At 42.2% G+C, this 20,756-nt stretch overlaps 1 protein-coding gene across 1 annotated transcript in view; it reads right to left on the reverse strand.

The window, feature by feature from the left end:
• The window catches only part of LOC138289829 (alcohol dehydrogenase 1-like), a 183,499-nt gene that overhangs the window by 113,042 nt on the left and 49,701 nt on the right, over positions 1–20,756 (reverse strand). Inside the window, exon 3 of the mRNA XM_069230199.1 lies at positions 7,763–7,904. Within this exon, the coding sequence (XP_069086300.1) occupies positions 7,763–7,904 (142 nt within the window). The remainder of the gene's footprint in view (positions 1–7,762; positions 7,905–20,756) is intronic.

Raw genomic sequence — 20,756 nt, forward strand, 5'->3', positions numbered from 1 at the left:
TGATCAACCTTTCACAGTGCTTATTTAGGGGTCAGGGCTGAAGTACTGGGTGTTTTTCACAAACCTCCCTCTGCCTAGAGTCAAACTAATCCAGCAGTTAAAATGTTGAAAAACCAGGATCATCAAGCGAGAAAGACAGCCACACACGGAGCCCATGCAATTTTATATTCAGGGGCCCCCAGTAAGTCCATCCTGCCAAAACACAGCTTCCAAAGTGATTTATTGGATTTATTTGGTAAGGAAGAGGGTGTGTGTGGTGCCCCCTCCCTGTTCTTCTATTTCGCCTGGGGATCCCATACAGTGGGTGGATTTTTGATTAGGGGAGCCAGAACACGATCCTCAGGCTTCTGAGCTCCACCTGAGGCAGGGGAGCGCCATTGAGCTTCCCCGGACTTATGGAGGTCAAGGGGGCAGTGCTGTCATGCTCCCTGGGCCCCAGTGACCAAAATTAGGAGGGGGAGCGCTGCCATGCAATTGATATCAAATTCATGAAAGGATACATTCTTGATATTCAAATTTATTCTTGACAAGTGCTTTACTGGTTCATCATAATGATTGTGACTACTTCATTGGTTCCATAAAATGGTTTAGAATGCTTTGCTGATCACTGCAATAATAACAACGATTCCTGCTAAAGGTATTTGAAAGTGTTTTAGCTCTAAACAAATGACTGAACTCGATATGTTTGGGTGATCCCCTCTAGGGGGTAGCCAGTGGATTCACAGTGTCATCTATGGTATATTCCACCTACCACTGTACTTATTTGTAAATTACTGCGTAGCATATACTAGAGTGTGTCTAATAAACATACTTCTCCTTTTCTAAAGAAAAAGTACTGACTGGACAATCATATATTGAGTGTTATTATTGCGTGCCAGTGATTGGTGAATACTAGCACACACCACCTACCTTGAGTAAGTCTTGGACAGCTCAGCTCTGCTACCATTTGAGAGTGAAGTGCTACAATAGGGTGTTTGGTTCCCAATAAGGACAACTGTGGATCTATTACGTGTGCAAGCTACACAACTACTGTCCCAATTTACAGCACCAAGGAAATAAAGATAAGTCTATACAGTCAGATATCAACTATCCCCTGAAGAGATGTGTATGCTTCCTATCCCTCTTTCGTTTTGCTGCTCCAGCAGCATATAAGTATCCCCCTCACTCTCTGTAACTGTCTACAGTTAAGTGTTTATGGCATGATTGCACAATATTGCCTTAAATTGATCGAATTGTGCACGCAGCATGGAGTATTTATGCTTCGTATTTGACTTTTGTTTTCCACTCCAGGCTCCTACTGTGGGGTATAGTCTCTTGGCTCCCTAGGTGGTCGTTGTGCAACACAGGGGCTGCACTTGCACACAACAGTCCTCTGACCAATAGAGGACTCCAGCCCTTCAAATTAGGGCCCTGTCTCTCTCAAGATGATTAGCTTTGCCTTACATTGAGAGTCTCTGTGTTTCAAACTTGGCGGTTTTGCACTCTCTGTCGTGAACAGTTCAGCCGACGTCTCTCCCTCACAAGGTTATAACTCCATGAGGTTTTCTTCATGCCGGCGAGAGAACACTAGTAAGGGACTCTGCTCCATTAAGCCTGCAGCGTGACACCCCGACTGGGGTCTGTACTCAGAAATTTCCATGGGGGTTGCCCAGGCTCAGTCATCAGTATATATATATATATATTCACTTAAAAAAACAAAGTTTACAGGGACGTTATAGTTAGGCTCACTTTTTAAATATACCAAACCATAGAAATTCCCCAGTTATAGTTAGAGTTATTTCAAGTAACTATAACTTGTGTCCTAAGGTAATTATAACACCCACCCTCCCCATGCACAGTTATCTGATCAAGAATTTTACTGCAAATGTTACAGAGACATTATCAATGATGTTATCAAAGAAGTCATGACTACCGTAAATTGTGGGGTAATTAGTAGTGCATGGCGAGGGCACAAGTTATAGTTACCTTAGGACACGAGTTATAGTTACTTTAGTTAACTCTAATTATAACTGGTTGAGTGTCTATGGTTTTGTATGTTTAAAATGGTATAACATCCCTGTAACTTTTGTTTTTTAAGTGAATTTTTATGGTTTTTTTTTTTTAATTCTATTTCCTAACAATTACGTCCCTGTAACCTTTAGTTTTTCAGTGAATTTCTATGCTTTCTTTTTTAATGTAAAGTTATTTTAATAACTATACGTAATCCAACCACCGCCACACACGGCCTTTGGCCCTACTGCCAACCCCCTATATCCAACCTACCCCACGCCACCCTCGGCCTTAGGCCAGGGTCTAAAATCACCCAACCCTGCTTTTTCTTCCCTCTGTTTCTGACTGTCTGCTCGTTTCTTGCTTTCTGGTTATCCATCTCTAGGACACCAGCACCAGAGCTAAAACGTCACGGTGTATGTACCCTGGCCTCTTTTCATCATTTTTTTACATTCTTGTTTGGGAGTCGGCTCAAGCTGAGTCCCAAAGATGGCTGCCAACACTTCCTGGTTAAAGTGCTGACAGCCAATCAGATCTCAGCACGAGATCAAGAAGGGGTCACGAATCCTTCGCGTCCCTAGATATACAAATTTGGATTTGCCTTAATTTCTCAAAAACTACTGAATAGATTTACACCAAATAACAATCGTACAATTATACATGTAACAGCGTTGATGGCCAAGGGGGTAACCAAACTGCCCCAAGGGAGGACAAACGTAAAGCATTTACCAATGATAACAAAGGATATTTGAAAGGCAAGCTCATGAACGAGAGATGGTAATGGGCGTACGATAGGCGTGGTTAAAAGCCCACAGATAGATTACAACAGGTCAGAGCACCTGTGCTCCACCTCAAAAAGGGCTCTTTGTTGACCAAGACTTGCCTTTCTGCCAAATTTGATGTAATTCGGTCCAGTGGTTTTGGCGCTATTACTGTTCAAACTTCCTCTGGAAAAATGAATGGGGAAAATGCATTCTGTATCTGGTAAATTAGCAATGATGTTGCTGAGTTTCATTTCTTGAGGGAAAGTGTCTGCGTAAGAGCACTTGACATCTGTGGCAGAATGTACTCACGTCACAACAAAGGGTTACTTTTAATATATGAAGAATAACCACAAATTACACTAGAGTGATTTGGTATTCAGCATTTCATGATTGCCCCAAGTTAAGTGTAGTGGAATGCTTGAAGGCATACGAAACTATTACTGATGAGGTTAGGCTGATGGGTGAGTGTCAACTTATCATTTCAGTTTGGAAACCTTTCGAAGCAGTTTGTTCATCAACCAATGCAAGAGGCTGGCATAGATACCAATATCAAATCAAATCAAATCAAATCATAAACATTTATAAAGCGCGCTACTCACCCGTGCGGGTCTCAAATATCTTTGGAGCATATTCAGTGAGAGTTGTCATGGCACCTAGGGCCTTTTCTGTCAGTGCGAGGCTTGAGGGCATAATGAACACTGCAGACTGGTCCTCTGTTTCCACATTTAAGAGGGTTTATTCTAACTCCATTGAGGACATGGCCTCTTTGGTGGTATGGAAGCTTTGAATGTACATAATTCTCGCCTTCAATACTGACATAGAATTAAATAGTTTCTAGTAGTCATAAAGGAAAGTTTCAGTTCTATTAAGGACACAGAGGCAGGGAATCATCCATGCTCACAGAATTATACATTCAGGGCCTGATTCAGAAACTGCTTTTTGTAGTATGTTTTTTTAGTACTACAAATCATACTACAAAATGCAATTCACAGACTACTTGTGAAGTTCTAAGACACCACATTACCTATACTTATGGGTGTGGAGTTCTCCGCTCCAACTGTGGAGTCTGTGTGGAGTCTCCGGGTGCGGAGAGCTCCGCACACATAAGTATAGACAGTGTGAAGTTGTAAAACTCTGCATGTAGTTTGTGGATTCCAAGAAAGTAGTAACCTTATTACCAAATGTATGTTTAACTTTGTGAATTATGGCCTGAGTCGCCCAAGCTCTTACTTTACACACAAAGTATGACCTGGATCATTTAGTGAGTATCTTCATTGCAATGTAAGTAATATATCTATGATACATGGATGATCATGATGAATTCATTGTGATTGATAATAAAAACAGTGTTACATTAGAGTTCTTCTTTATAGTGTATTGCCATGATCATTTTATTTAACAGGGAAGAGAAGAAGACAGAAAAATGGGACACTTCAAGTCGACAGCGCCTGTTGTGCAAAGAAAGAGGAGGGACTGGAAGCCTACACATCTCTTCAGGGGATAGATAACAACTGATAGGGTGGAATTTTTCTTTATTTCCATAGGTTTACGGTAAATATCATTATTGACTGTTTGTATCTGAAGGATGCTGGAGAAAATATAAAAGACGCCTCATGCACAATTTTCTCCTCCGTGTTCTTCATGAACTGAAACTTTCCTTTACAATTACTAGGAAAATTTGCATTGCCCCTGATAAGGAATAGTACTAGGTGGAGGCTGGGCTACAGCATCCCAGAGCAGCAAAGTGTATTTCTAGCAATCCTGATGCTTTTGAGATGCACTTGACACTTAGATGTGAGAGGACTGAGACAGGGCTTCTGTTAGAAATGGTGCAAGAACCTCATATCAGTGTTCTACCTGAATATTCCTTCCAGATCACACCCACTAGGTTAGATGGAGGGTGTGTGGAGGTAGAGACAGTGGTCTCCTTTGTAGTGTAGAGTAAACCATTCTGTCACAACCAGCTTTTTGTCTCTCAGAGGTTTTACTGCCAAAAGGTGGACGGCTGTGAAGTGCAAGTTCCTCATACCTTGTGTGCACCACTGGATTCAAGCTAGCCTGGCTGATGAGGGGGTGGTACCCCGAAACCAGTCCCAGGATGCTTGTTTCCAGTCTAGGGAGGACCTGGCATGGTGGTTCGGACTGGATTGATCCCATTGGGAGCAGGGCAAGACTAATTTGCATATAGCTGGGTCCTAACTGGGGAGACGTGGTGAGCAAAATAACAATGGATTAAACCCAGATCTGTGACTGGGGGTGAGTGTTTGAAAAGCTTCAACACTCCATCCATCATTTTATTTTGTGATGTTACTACTACGTTGGGCCTGGCCCACTGTGCTGGGTGAACCCAAACTTTCTGCCTTCACCCCTCCTGTTTTTTTAACCTATTGTTGTTGGCTTTTAAGACTCTGTGCACTTTACCGCTAATAGTTGTGCTAATGTGCATGTGCTCTATCCTTTAAGTATGGTAAAACTCGTTTACATCTCATTGGTAATATGCTTGTAAGTCCCTAGTAAAGTGGTATTACATGTCCCAGGACTTGCAAGTTAAATGCTACTAGCGGGCCTGCAGCACTTAGTGTGCTGCCCACTTAAGTGCTCCTATAAAACATGTCTCAGTGCTGCCATTGCAGCCTGTGTGTGCAGTTCGAAACTGCCATTTCTACCTGGCAAAAAAAACCTTTTGCCAGGCCTAAGCCTACTGTTTTAATATATTTAAATCACACCTAATGTAAGCCCTAAATACCCCATATGGCAAGGTGAGTTGTGTTTAAATGGATGGACACTTACTTTAAGTTTTACATGTCCTGGTAGTGAAAAGAACCCAAATTTGTTGTTCCTTTTTGCAAGGCCCACCTTTCCCATAGGATAAAATTGAGTTACCTTATTACATTTAATAAGTGACAACCTTTCTTTGGGGGCAGGTAGGAATGTTATCTGAGGATTGTAATTTAACACTCCCTTTAATGGTAAAGCTGAATTTTAAGTCACAATTCTGAAAATGCCACTTTTAGAAAGTTGGCTTTTTGTCCTATCCATTTCGTGCCAGCAGCCTGTTTCCTGGGTCACATGACTAGGTGTAATGGCAGTTGTCATTTGCGTATTCCTCCAAGACAGTATAACAATGAAGGGTCTAGATATTGGAAAGAAGGGCCATCCTGACTTGATTACAGGGGAGAATCTGTCACCTGTCACATGTGCACTTCAAAGACACTGCCCGAGCTCTCACACATTAGCCTATTGTGCCTGCAGACAGACTGGGACCTGGGCAAGGAGGCAGGAAATTCCAGCCACTTCTGTAGGGGGAAGACTCCAGAAGATTCTTTCACTTCAAAGTAGGCACCAAGTATAAAACGTATAAACATGGAATCCTCTGACCCACTCTTCAGTATACTCCTGGACCTGTGAATACTACGGAACAGAGAGTGCCCTGTTGCCTGAGGCCTGCCCTGCTGGCTGAGAAGGAAGACTGGACCTGCATCTTCCATCCCAGGCTGCCTGAGTAACTTCAAGTGCTAGTTATCTGGACTCCTGTTTTGAGCTACAGAGACACAATAAGTTCCAGAAGTCTCCCTGCAAGTGCCCAGCTGATCTGCTGCACTGGACGTTACTAGATCTGCAACTGGATCTTCCTGAGCCCTGCTGGACCGAGGTGCTGATCCCAATGAAATGCCTCCCTGGTCCTTGACCGCTGGTGTGTTACCAATTGAGCTCCTCCGAGAAGAAAGAAGAAATACTGAGGTTTTGGGCTCTTCTCAAACACAAATGGAACCGCTCACCCCAAGTTCTAGCATCTCACGCTGACTGCTAACACGAAGCTCCGGTGAACCCTACTCTTCGCGCAACAGCATCCACCGTCTACGACTGACAATACATGATCTTCAATTCATGCTGCAGCGTTGAGTCCCCAGTGTCCACCAATGGAAAGCTCCCGCAATGACTGTCTGAAACACCCAACACGGTCTTCACCCTACAGTGAAGCCTGTCCGCGACCCCCAGCCTGCTCTTCGCACTACAAGGACGACCATCTACGACACTCCCCCTACTCCCTGTGGCCTCCTCCACTGCGAACCTGGACTTTTCACAGCAGACTTCGAGAAAGTAACTTTTTTCAGCAGGACTAACTTAGTCCCTGTATCCAGCCTGCACTTGTGACTATCACCCCTTCTCACATACCCATATAAGCACGAGTGGAGCTTTATGCTTTTAGGTTGTATACTTACCTTAAACCTTTGAAACTGTTTATCTCCGGTTCTACTGATTGGAGTTGTATTGTTTTGGTATCAAATGATTTATTGAAATATACTCAATTTTTCTAAATTCATGTGGGATTTATCTGTGTTGTGTCTTAACTTTAATACTGTTTGTGTGCTGCCTAAATATTTTACACATTGTTTCTAAGTTAAACCTGTCTGATTTCCGCCAAGCTACCAAAGGATTAAGCATAGGCAAATGTAGTTACTTTTTATAGTTCACCCTGACAGAGAATGTGGCTGCTGCTTGAGAAGGGTTCACACCCACCTCAACTAATGACCCAATTTCTAACTTGCTTGCAATCTAATACCCAAAAGGTGAAGGGACGAATGCTTGCAATGGCAATCACTTGGGGTGGTATTTCAACCCATCATTTTTCACCCACTGTGCCTTTCTAGACTGAACCTTATCTAATACAAATCTGTACTTATGTTGTACTTTATGGTAACACTCCATCCCAAACCCTGGTCATCTCTACCCCACCCCACCACCCTGCAGTCCACTGCTATTTTATTTGGGAAATGTGAGATTCCCGCTCCAAATATCACTGACTAAACTGCATCCCTCATAAAACTCCATAAATAAATAATTGATTTGCAAGCACAAAAGCATGGTCATGAAGGATAGGAGTGAGGTAATAATCCTAATAATGCATAGTAAGTCCTAAGGCATGGTATTAGTCACAAATCGGTAGAGCTCAGCCCAGTTCACCCTTCTTCTCAATGGAATATGTGTACCTCAAGGCAATGTCTCACCTGGTTTTAGATTGGTTACTCCTTCTCCCACGCTCTCAACCACCCCTGCTGCCTCATGGCCCAGAATTATTGGGTAGGCAGGATTTGAGATAGTGCCATTGACCGCATGATCATCGGAGCGGCAGATACCAGAGGCCAGAATCTGTAACAAAAAATGGTATTTTAATTCTTGATGTCTTGTTCGTCAACAAGGTACTGAAAATCCTCCTGGAGCTAACTTGCGTTATTTGTTAGTTACTTTTTAAAACTGCGTAAACGTTTTGTGACAAATGATTATGACAGATTGCTGGTTTTGTTAGAGTCCGCTGGAATTTCGAGCAGCACACGAAGCGGATAAGCGAAATGTAGCATACCAGTGCAAGAGTGCACAGATCCTCCTATGCATGTATCGCATATAACCTTGAATCTTGCCAATGCCATTGTGACAATTCACTCAAGCCTGAAGAATACACATCTAAAGCAGAGAATGTCCAACACGTGCTAGGAGGACAAGATCCACTGTAGATTTTCAGAATAAACATGTTGGAGCAGATATGCTAATATGAGAATATTCTAATGATTTGCGTATACATACTAATGAGAAATAATGACAATTGAAACTAATAATTGAAAATAACGTGTAATGAGTAAAATGTGCCCACGGGGAGTGGTCACCATGTATGTTAACAGTACTAAAATAATGTGAAAATATAAGAATGATGTATTAATATGTCATAACTGATGATATAACCTATGTTTTATGATGCATTGTATCCTTAACTTAGCCGAACTAGAGTCCTGGTTGGCGCTGGGCCTTGCTTGCTTAAACATGGATACGTGATGAGCTGCCGTGGACTGGAACTGGAGAAAAGGACCTTGAACTGTATAGAGTTCAGATGAGCTCTGCTAGAATTTTCTGCAATGTACCAGCTAACAGATCAGAACAAATTGATACAATTATGTGTAGAGTAGGCTAAATGTACTTTCCCAGGACTTGAACAATGGAAGCACTGACTAAAAGACTGTGGGCAACAATTTTGTTACCTGAAGAGCCTGATGAAGTTCTCATCGACAGAAGGACCAATCATATTAACGGAACTTGATGCTTGAACCGAAGCAAACAAATGGTAAACAAAAACTATAGGTTAGAATCATAACCCCAGATAAGGTTGACCATTTAGCAATTTGTGGGATGGACTGAGAGACCCTAATAAAAAGTCATGACACGAGAAGGGAAATCAGAGTAGAGAGGCGAAAGTTGATGACGTCAGGAGACGCTGTCCGAAGTGCTGAAAATTGGGCTTGCTCCCTGTGAGCCCGAGCCTTGCTGATGACTAATGGCCTGGAGACGAAGACTGACTATCAGTCTGCTGATCTATCTCGGATAGGTAGCTATAAAATGCTGATGGACTAATTGTGCTTTTTCATCTAGGTACCAACTGTGCTGCTTAAAATGTGCTTTTCTCTTAGTTAGATGTTTTTTCCAAATTAATGATTTTTGACTAAATTGATTTTTCGCATGATGACCCACATGCTGATGCTAATTTGAGATCCGTAGGCTGACAAGGGCAAATTAATGGTGACGGTAGACTGACTGACTTGCATTGCTGAATTGTTCAGTGATTAAGATTTGCTGATTTAGGATGATGTTTAATTTGCTTATTAATAAATCTTGGTGAATAATTGCTCATGATGCTAATAAAGTTTGATTAACCATTGATTCTCGAAATAAAGGTTTTTGATTAGAATTGTAACTAATAGGGAATAAAATGAATGAACCCTCTTGAGAGTGATGGTATTTTCTTATTAGACTAGGTTTTATGGCATTACATGTTGGTTATGATGTTTAATGATGATTCCCTGGTTACCACTTAACTAGGATACTCTATGAGATGCAAAAGACCTATACGCGTCCCCTTGTGAGATTACTTACTAAGGACAAGGCGCGCTAGCAGTTTTTGGTAGTAGCCTGATGGTTAGTTTCCTTAGGGAACTAGTTAGGTGGTGATTAGTGGGTGTGGTAGTAGTTTAAAGTTGAGTACAATTGTTTGAATTTTTATGAGGTTTGAATTTAGTTTTTCTAAAATGTCAATGGTAGCAAAGATGATGTTCCCTTAAGCCCAGAAATGGCTTTTCCAGATCCTGGATCCCATTGGTAAGATTGAGTATGTTCCCGGCGTGTTTTGAAATGGTATGAGAGGAGTAGATTGCGCTTGCACAGGCTTAAGTAGATTGCAGGAGAATTGTGATGTATGTGAGCTAAAGTAGGGAGTCTGCCTACTCCAGTTCAGACTGAGAATGAGGAATAGCTGAAAAGCCAGAAAGTGCCATTAGTGAAAACCAGTAAGGTCCCTGAAGCGATTCCTGTAGTAAACCAGCAGGCTTGTTTAAGCTACTATTTGGTGAAGACGCTCACAATAAAATTGCATTAGTTAAGTGAAATTGAGTTGAGGAGGGCGAGCCGCAAGACTTTGTCAGCTGCTGTGAGTCAGTGTGACGTCAGTGTGTGCCGCGCTGGGATAGGTCAGTTGGTGAGAAGAGCCGTGACCAGATTGGCAGCTGTCCGAGAGAGGCAATTGGTTGAGTAAACGGATGAAGGGAATCTTGGGAGTAAAAGTAATTTCATTTATTGACTTTGTAGTCCATAAACAAACAGGCAAAATTAAGTTTTTCAAGGCATTTAAGAGTGCAATAAAAGGTGATTCATACATCAAGGCATCAGTGGGGGAACCAACCCCCCCCGGAGGATACTCCGGCGCATCTCGTGATGACAGAAAAGGACATAGCTTTGTGTCTTTGGTTAAAGCAATGGAGTAAATTGACTAAGAATCAAGGGACATTAGCTTTTCCAGAGCATGGAACGTTCAATTTGAGAATTTTGGATCAGTTGCGATTATCATTGTATGACATGAGACCGTTACAGAGACCGGCACAGTTTGAGGCTTTAGCAGTTTGGGAGTTAGTGGCCAGACAACAGCAAGAGCTAAAGTATAACAGAAGGGTGAAGAAGATAGAAAAGTCACTAGCAGAGGCTAGGTGGGATTGGGAGCAAAAGAGATGGAGGATGGCAACTATGAAAGAGATTAAGATGTTCCCAGCAATCACAGAAAGTGATGATTCAGATAAAGGGGATAATAGCAAGGACGAGGAGAGTGAGGAAAAAAAGAAAAGAAAAAAGTCTTATTTGGATGATGACGATTCTGATGTTGAGGATCTTATTACACAGTTGCTGAGAGATAGACCTCCACCTATGACGACCTATGCAGGGGGTCCAGGGACTAGTGCCACAGCCCCTCCTGCTACTCCTGGAACATCCCGGGGAGCCATGAGCGCTGTACAAGCAGAAGGAGGACAGTTACCAGGGGCAGTACAGAGTACACAAGTCGCAAGAACGAGTGCGGTAGCTCAGGCACAGGTACATACACCTTCGGTAACAAGGATTTATCCAGATGTGCCAATTCTTGAGACTGTTTCAAATATCGTAGTGCTGAGGGAGCAGGTGCTTCCGAAGCCAATGCTGGTCGAGACTGACCCGACCCCAATGTTATTGCCACCAGCACAGACGCAGGGCATGTCGAAGTTTAACCTGTTGACGGGAACTTCGGTAGATCTCACACCAGTTATGAACCAGGCAATTGGAGTACCACTCACGCAAGGTGCAGGTGCTAGAGCAGCCCCAGATGCAATATCGCTACCGATTACTGTTGGTCCAGTGGTACCTTTATATGCACAGAATAAAACAGAAGCAGGGGAAAAGACTGAGATGTTGCAGAGTTTGGTGAGAAGGTGAGTGGGAGATTCAATACACTCAACATCATCTTCAGGACCTTGTCCGGGTGAGCTCAAATCTCCTACGGGATTTAGTCCTCTTGTGACATTGCCAGATGCATCAAATGTCTCTAAAGCAAATCAGAGTTTGAGACTCTTGACACCACAATCCTTGGGAAGAGTGGTACAGCAGCTGCCCGTGACTAATGCAAGTTACATCTAATTACGAGAGTTAAAAGCTCAGCAGTTAACTAGTTGGCTGGATAGTCTAAATTCATCACAAGGGTCATCAAAAGGGGAAGATCAGTTGAACCGAGTGGGACTGAATATTGAAGCAACTGCACCCGTCGCACCCCTGCAACACCGCCGGCTCCATTCGAAGCTGGCTTCTGTGTTGCAGGGCCTTTCCCGCTGGGCTGGCGGGTGCTCCCTTGGCGGGCGCCTGCCGGCCCAGCGGGAAAGTCAGAATGGCCTACGGTCTTCTGAGCGTGGAGCGGCCATTTGGCGGTTCCCGCCAGGCGGGCGGCTTCCGCCGCCTGCCCGAGTCAGAATGACCCCCATTGTCTTTTACAAACGATAATCCTAAATTGAGAGAGAACCCAGTTGAATGGTATCAACAGACTGAGAGGTTTGTGAAACTCTCTAAATGTTTGTGGGAAGACTTGAATACCTTATTCGAGATAGTTGTGCCACCCGACTTATGGGTCGAATGTAAGAGGGCAGTAGACTGACCAACGAGTGAATCTGAAAGGAACAAGGTTACAGGCGCATCATCACCTGATGTAATGAAAAATTATTATAAGGTGATTGAGTTTCTGAAAACTAGAATTTCTCCAAAAAACATTCATTGGCAGAGGATTGACAGGTCAGTCCAGGAAACTAAAGAGTCAATACACACGTATTATGAAAGGTTGTTAAAGGCTTTCAAGGAGTACAGTGGCAAGGAAGCGGTCGAACCAAAAGACATGTTACATTTTGTGTTTAGGTTTGTTGAAGGATTGAGACCTGAAGTAGGGCAGATGATTAAGAATTACTTGATTTGCTGGCTGGCAAAGCAGATTGATGAGGTGTTGCACTATGCTAAATATTGTAGTGATGAGATTGAATTGAAACAGAAGTTGTTGAAAGAAAAGGCAATGGTAATGCAGATTAAGGCAACACAATCAGGAGCACAAGGAGCTTTACTGCCGCTGATGCCGCCGCAACAGAAAGCTGTCATGTTTCAACCTCAAGTGAGGGGTAGATCTAAGCACTGTAGTTGTTCAGAATGACATGCAGGGCATGAAAGGATGTTGCCATGTCGTTTGTGCGGAATCGTGGGACACAGGAAGCGGGAGTGCCCATTGATGGTGCAGGAAGGAATGGTTCAGCAAAGCGATGATGGTTCAGCTCAAACTGTAAGAGTCCCTAGAATGAGGGGCATAGTTCCGAATGCTCAAAACCGAAGTCAGAATTTCTTGCCTGTACAACAGTTGCAGGTGCCTCGAGCACAATTTTTTTCTTTAACACCAGTACAGCAGCAGATTTCTATGGTGCCTTGACAGCAAATGCACATACCCCAAGCACCAATGGAGCAGCAACAGTTATGCTTACTCAACAGGTCACTGGTCAGAGACCAGATAATAGTAACAATACAGTGCAGCAGTTCCCATTTTACAGTGAGGATGAAATAAACGATAAATGGATGAGTGACAGTTCAGATGAAGGAGCTTGTATTCTTGCCGCATCCCTAGAAGTAGATCAGAGAAGGCCTTTTGTGAAGGGAAAGGTAATGGGACATAAGGTCTCGTTCCTGGTTGATACTGGAGCTAGGCGCTCCACAGTGAGGAGTGTGGAAGTACCAGATTTACCCCTTTCCGGCAGGACAGTTCAGGTTGTGGGAGTGGAGAACAGGCAGTTAACAAACCCAATCACAGAACCAGTGCAAGTTGAAATCGGAAATTATTTGGGATTGCATAGATTTGTGGTGTGCGATTCAAGTCCTGTATCTTTGTTAGGCAGAGACTTATTGTGCAAGACCAAATGTTCCATAAATTGCACAGATGCAGGGATAGAAGTCCAGACAAATAGTGATGATGTGGAAGAGCAGGCGTCAGTCATGGTACTTAATAATGCTTACGAAGAATACCCATTGATTGACATTTTTCTGATGTTCACTAAAAAGGAGTTGCATGCAGACCTGCAGGGAACAGTAAAGGAGAAAGTTTGGGATTTGACAGGGAAAGAAGTGGGATTGATTAAAGGAGTGGAACCTATTAAAATCACTTTGAAGCCGAATGTTGAGTTCCTGAAAATTCCACAGTATAACATGGCACAGGATGTGATGATGAAAGTGGTACAGATAAACGGAGATTTCCGGAGCAGGGAGTTCTAAGGGAAGTGTTGAGCAGCCCATGTAACTCACGGATAATGTGATTGAAAAAGCCTTGTGGGAAAGTACGGGTTGTGCAGGACTTGAAAAGTGAATGACATGGTGGTTAAGTATTGTCTGATTGTGCCCAATCCAGCAGTGATACTGTTTAAGATTCCTTGTGAGGCAGAGTGGTTCACGGTGGTTGATCTGTCACAAGCTTTCTTTTCAGTACCACTTCATGAGGATAGTCAGTTTCTTTTCAGTTTCAAATTCCGAGATAAAGTCTACAGCTGGTGCAGGCTTCCACAAGGGTATACGGAGTCACCATCCTTGTTCAATCAGATTTTGAAGAAGAATTTGGAGTCATTAGAATTACCTTGCCAATCGACTTTTGTGCAGTACATTGATGACTTAATGATTGCCTCCAGAACAAGGGACGACTGTAAGCATGACTCGATCGCCCTGTTGAATCATTTGGGAGACTTTGGACATAAAGTTTCACCTGGAAAGTTGCAGTATTGCCAGAGGTCTGTCAAATACTTGGGTCATCAAATTGAGAAAGGGCTGGGAACAATTTCCCGAGAGAGGATTACAATGATTCTGCAGAGAAATCCCCCGACTTCCCAGAAAGATGTGCACATGTTTTTAGGAATGGTAGAGTATGGTAGGCAATGGATTCCGGATTTTGCTGAGATAGCAAAACCCCTACAGCAGTTGACGCACAAAGGAGTTACAGATCCCATTAGCCTAGATGAGGATCAGATGAGGGCTTTCACTGAATTGAGAGAAAGTTTGTGCAAAGCTCCAGCATTGAGAATGCCTGATTACACAAAGCCTTTCACATTGTTTTTTCATGAACGTGATGCTTGTTCTTTGTCTGTTTTGACACAGGTCCATGGAGGTGCTTATCGCCCAGTAGCCTATTTTTCAGCTACCGTGGACCCGGTTGCAGCAGCTTTCCCAGGTTGTCTACGAGCAGTAGCAGCAGTTGGTCAAAGTCTTTCCCAATATGAACGGGTGGTCATGGGATACTCAGTGACGTTAATGGTACCACATTCTGTTGATATCTTATTGACAAGGACGAAAACACATTTGACGGGGCCAGACTGACAAGGTATGAGACAAGCGTATTGGGAGCTCCAAATGTAACTTTGAAAAGATGTGCAGTGTAGAATCCAGCAACGTTATTGCCAAGTGATACTGTTGAAATTGAAAAAGAGGAGGACATTGAACATGATTGTCTTGAAGTGACTGAGTTATGTACAAAACCTAGACCGGATATCAGAGATACTCGATTAGAAGAAAATGGCCAAATTGTTTTTGTTGATGGTTCATGCCTCAGAGATGGAACAGGCACGTTGAGAGCAGGATATGCTGTATGTACTATTACAGGAAACCTTAAAGCATCTTGGCTTCCTGGTGTATATTCAGCACAAGTGGCAGAACCGGTGGCTCTTACTAGAGCTTGTTATGTTTTTACCAGGCTGCGAGTGACAATATACACTGATAGTCAATACGGATTTGGAATTGTTCATGATTTTGGTCAATTGTGGTCACAAAGAGGTTTCATGACCTCAAAGTGGAACCCCAGTACGAAATGATGACAGGATAAAAGAATTACTGTATGCAATACAATTACCTGAAGAGATTGCTATGGTGAAATGGAGTGCACATAAAAAAACACCAGATTACATTTCCTTGGGAAATGGGTATGCAGATCAGGTTGCAAGGTTTTGCGCCCTGAACTGTATATCGTTTAAGGACAAGTGGGAATTAATGCCAGAAGAAGAGACCAGTTGTGCAAATTTTGCATTGAAAATAATCAATACTTTAGAGGAATTGAAACCTTACAAGAAAATGCAGACAAGGATGAGAGAAAGCTGAGGGCAAAACTGAAATGTGCACAGAGACCAGATGAGATCTGGGTATCTGAGGAGGGTCAGATGGTACTGCCGAATTGTCTGTTGACTCAGATGGCTCGGTATTACCATGGTCAGGCACACATCGGAAGGGATGCCATGATTAGGCTGTTCAAAGTTGATTGGTTCAATCCGAGATTTAGACAAGCAGCTGACGCAGTGTGTCACAGATGTGTAATCTGTCAGCAACTAAACGTGGGAAAAGGGATAGTGGTAAATTTGAGCCACATTGGAAGAGCAGGAGGACCCATTCAGCAGAATGCAATTGGATTTCACTGAGATGCCTGCATGTGGTGGATTGAAGTACGTGTTGGTGATTGTGTGTGTGTTTAGTCATTGGATTGAAGCATACCCCACACATAGGAATGATAGTCTCACAGTTGCAAAGCTACTCCTTAGAGAACTGATACCAAGGTTCAGATTCCCGATCTCTTTAGAGTCAGATAGGGGAACACACTTCAACAACGAAGTTATTAAGCTCTTATGTGCAGCACTAAACATTGAACAGAAGCTCCACTGCAGCTATCGTCCAGAGGAGTCAGGACTTGTGGAGCAAATGAATGGTACCCTGAAATCAAGAATTGCCAAAATGTGCGCTGTCACAAATCTGAAATGGCCGGATGCATTGCCTCTAGTGTTGATGTCAATAAGAAGTATACCTGACAGGAAGACAGGATTGTCCCCACATGAGATTCTTATGGGGAGAGCAAAGAGATTGCCAGCAATACAGCAAATGTTCTTGTCAATATTACAGATGATATGGTGTTGGACTACTGCAAGGGTCTAGCTGATGTGGTTCGATCTTTTTCTCAGCAGGTACAAGCCGTAACCCTGACACCTATCCATGACCCAGGCCACAATCTAAGAGCAGGAGATTGGGTCGTAATCAAAAAGCATGTGCGAAAGACCTGCCTAGAGCCACGTTGGAGTGGTCCATACCAAGTGGTGCTGACAACTACAACAGCTGTGAAGTGAGCAGGATTGTCTAACTGGATACATGCAAGCCACACAAAGAAAGTGGTGAGTCCTCAGGATCATGGAGAAGTGTTGCTGAGAACGCCAGAAGCTGCAAAACGATTAGCTCTACCCGAACCAGAACCGGAGCAGGTTGAGCCGGAAGTGGACCCAGAATTGGCAGAAGAAGGATCGATCACCCCAGTAAGAGATGAGGGTGTGAAAAATCAGGAGGAAGAACGAGAGATAAATGAAGCAGAATTGACAAGAGATCCATGTACAGGAAAGGTTCTCACAAAAACAAAGAGTGCTGAAACGCAAGGAGATCAAGTACCAGAACCTGAGGGGGAAAGAGTTGAGACAGGTTGAAGCAAAAGTGATGTGAATCGTCCGGAATCCATTGCAGGTCCTTCAAGAGAAGGCACTTCAGACAAAGTGAAGGGGAAAAGTCCGATCTTGAAGAGATTGTTGACAGAAGGGGTGAGAAAGGGAGATCACTGGCCTGAGTCTCAAATAGGCAAGAAAAAGGACATGGTAATAAATGAGACAATAGAAGAAGAAGTGGACACCACAAAGAAAGACAAATTGAGTGATGGAGAACTGACAGGAGAAAGGAGGTTGAAAAGAAAGAGAGTGGCAAGTCGAAAATACGAAGGAACAGAGTGGGCATATGCCACAACAAGTGATTGGCAAAATTAGTTTATGTCCTTTTGTTTCGATAGAGAAGTTCCGAATCATTATTTTGATGCAACCTGAAGGAGAAAATCAATAGACTGAGTCATTGAGAAAAAGAAAAAGAAATTTAAATGATTGATTTTACCGGAAAAGACACTGACAGACTGATATGACACTTAAAATCCTGGAGATGACCAGCGGCTAACCGATTTTGACAAAGGAAGTAAAGGGGTCCTGTTGTGTGAAGTTGAAGCGTGGAAAAATAAGTATATTTTTGATTTTTGGTGTTGTATATTGATTAAGAGTTAAATTCTGCTTTCTGATTCTTCACAGATCATGGCTAAATTAGATAATAACATTAGGCACATTAGGTATTGTAGATATTTGAGTGTACGAATGGCGATTGTGTGTGGAATATTGTTCATAATAATGATTGCGGGAATGTCAATTCATGAGGTGAGAGAAGCTAAGGTTACATCTGTTCTTGAGACTACTACACTAACAGCTATAGAGAAGTTTAAATTAGATGAGCAATATTTGCATGATTATACTAACGCAAAGGGAGAGTTGTCTTCTAACGTCTTTTATCGTTTATTGAGTGAGTATGTAGAAACGATGGACGCAAGGGATTGTCTTGTATGTACGGAAATAACTTCCTCTGTGGAAGAAGGGGTCACTTATCATAGTCTACCTCTGACTTACGGTATAACTTGTAGTTTGCTACTAACCCGATTCTATAATTAGGAATATATTCAGTATTTTTATTCTAATTATGATGTGGTGTTCTCCTTTGCTCCTATAATTAGATATTTGAGTAAAATAGCTAAAGATCATGATATAGTATTAGTTAGAGGATTCTTTGAGCCTACACTGACCTTTGGCACGGCTTATGCGCATCGTAACAATTTGACTTGCTTTACACATAATATTAGCGAAAGACGGAGGAGTCTGCAAAATGATTTATGAAAGACTGTTGTTCAGCTATACCTGAAAATGAGAAAGAGATAAAAGATATGCTTACTAATTTAACTAATGCAACTAAGGATTTGAAGGAGCTGAAGGAACCAGGAGTTTGGGAAAACGTTGGAAATGGGTTTGTTACTATAGGTAATTGGATTAGTCAAATTTGGGGTGGGATATTGTAGAAAATCGTCCAGGGAATATTATTTGTGATCATTGCCATATTATGATTATGGGGGGCATGTAAATTATGGCAGAAAATTCAACTAAAAAGGGCTAAAAATAATCAGAGGAGGGAAGAACAACCCAGAAGAAGAAACTATAGGGAAAATATAAACAGAAGAGATCAAAATGGAGCTGAAAGTAATTTGTAAATGATTGACAAGAGAAAGGTGTGATTACATATTTAGTCATCAGAGGAGGGACTGTTGGAGCAGCTATGCTAATATGAGAATATTCTAATGATTTGCGTATACACACCAATGAGAAATAATGACAATTGAAACTAATAACTGAAAATAACGTGTAATTAGTAAAATGTGCCCACAGGGAGTGGTCACCGTGTATGTTAACAGTACTGAAATAATGTGAAAATATCAGAATTAAGTATTAAAATGTCATAACTGATGATATAACCTATGTTTTATGATGCTTCATATCCTCAACTTAGCCGAACTAGAGGCCTGGTCGGCCCTGGGCATTGCTTGCTTAAACGTGAAGACGTGATGAGCTGCAGAGGACTGGAACTGGAGAAAAGGACCTTGAACTGTACAGAGTTCAGATGAGCTCTGCTAGAATTTTCTGCAATGTACTAGCAGACAGGAGACGATCAGAACAAATTGATACAATTATGTGTAGAGTAGGCTAAATGTAGTTTCCCAGGACATGAACAATGGAAGCACTGACTAAAAGACCGTGGGCAACAATTTTGTTACCTGAAGAGCCAGATGATGTTCTCATCGACAGAAGGCCCAATCATATTAATGGAACTTGATGCTTGAACCGAGGCAAACAAGTGGTAAACAAAAACTATAGGTTAGAATCATAACCCCAGATAAGGTTGACCAATTAGCAATTTGTGGGACGGACTGAGAGACCCTAATAAAAAGTCATGACACAAGAAGGGATATCAGAGTGGAGAGGCGAAAGTTGATGACGTCAGGAGACACTGCCCGAAGTGCTGAAAATTGGGCTTGCTCCCTGTGAGCCCGAGCCTTGCTGATGACTGACGACCTGGAGACGAAGACTGACTTGTTGCTGATCTATCTTGGATAGGTAGCTATAAAATGCTGATGGACTAATTGTGCTTTTTCTTCTAGGCACCAACTGCGCTGCTTAAAATGTTTTTTTCTCTTAGTTAGATTTTTTTCCAAATTCATGATTTTTGTCTAAATTGATTTTTCACATAATGACCCACATGCTGATGCTAATTTGAGATAGGTAGGCTGACAAGGGCGACTTAACGGTGACTGTATACTGACAGACTTGGCATTGCTGAATTATTCAATGATTAAGATTTGCTGATTTAGGTTGATGTTTAATTTGTTTATTAATAAATCTTGGTGAATTATTGCTCATGATGCTAATAAAGTTTGATTAACTATTGATTCTCGAAATAAAAGTTTTTGATTAGAATTGTAACTAACAGGGAATAAAACGAATTAACCCTCTTGAGAGTGATGGTATTTTCTTATTAGACTAGGTTTTATGGCGTTACATGTTGGTTATGATGTTTAGTGATGATTCACTTGTTACCACTTAACTAGGATACTCTATGCGATCCAAAAGATTCATCGACCTATACGCGTCCCCTTGTGAGTTTACTTACTGAGGACAAGGCACGCTAGCAAACACGTACATGAATTGGAACACAATAAACTCGATTCCTAAAGAAAGCATGGGGTGTAGATTTATAAGTTTCAGATATTCAATAAACGTTTCCAGAAGCATGCCTGGAAACCTGGGACGTTCTCAGATTTCTGAAAATTTTAGACAGTAACAGGTTTCCAGACCATTCGAATTATATATTATTTTTCTTTCTTTTCTTTCCACTGATAACATATTGTTCCCTGAACAGAACCTTCTTCCCCTACACCATCGCTATTTTCGGGTATTCAAAACCTACAATTAAAGGGGATCTACTCCTGCACTTGTCGGGAGTAAAAAGAGAATTTACTCCTGCGCTTGTCAGGAGTACAATTCAAACTTTTTCCAAGGTAGCATGGTCTTTTAGAAAAAATTGCGAACAGCCAAAATGTGTTACTTTGACATAATGTACTAATTCACAAGACAATTCAGCCCCAGAAAAGCATCTTCCCACCCACTCCAAACACCTGTGAGTAAAAAAAAAAACTACATATGTGGATTCAAAATGTTGTTGTGCGCT

The sequence above is a fragment of the Pleurodeles waltl genome, chromosome 1_1, assembly GCF_031143425.1.
Source record: "Pleurodeles waltl isolate 20211129_DDA chromosome 1_1, aPleWal1.hap1.20221129, whole genome shotgun sequence".
Lineage (NCBI taxonomy): Eukaryota > Metazoa > Chordata > Amphibia > Caudata > Salamandridae > Pleurodeles > Pleurodeles waltl.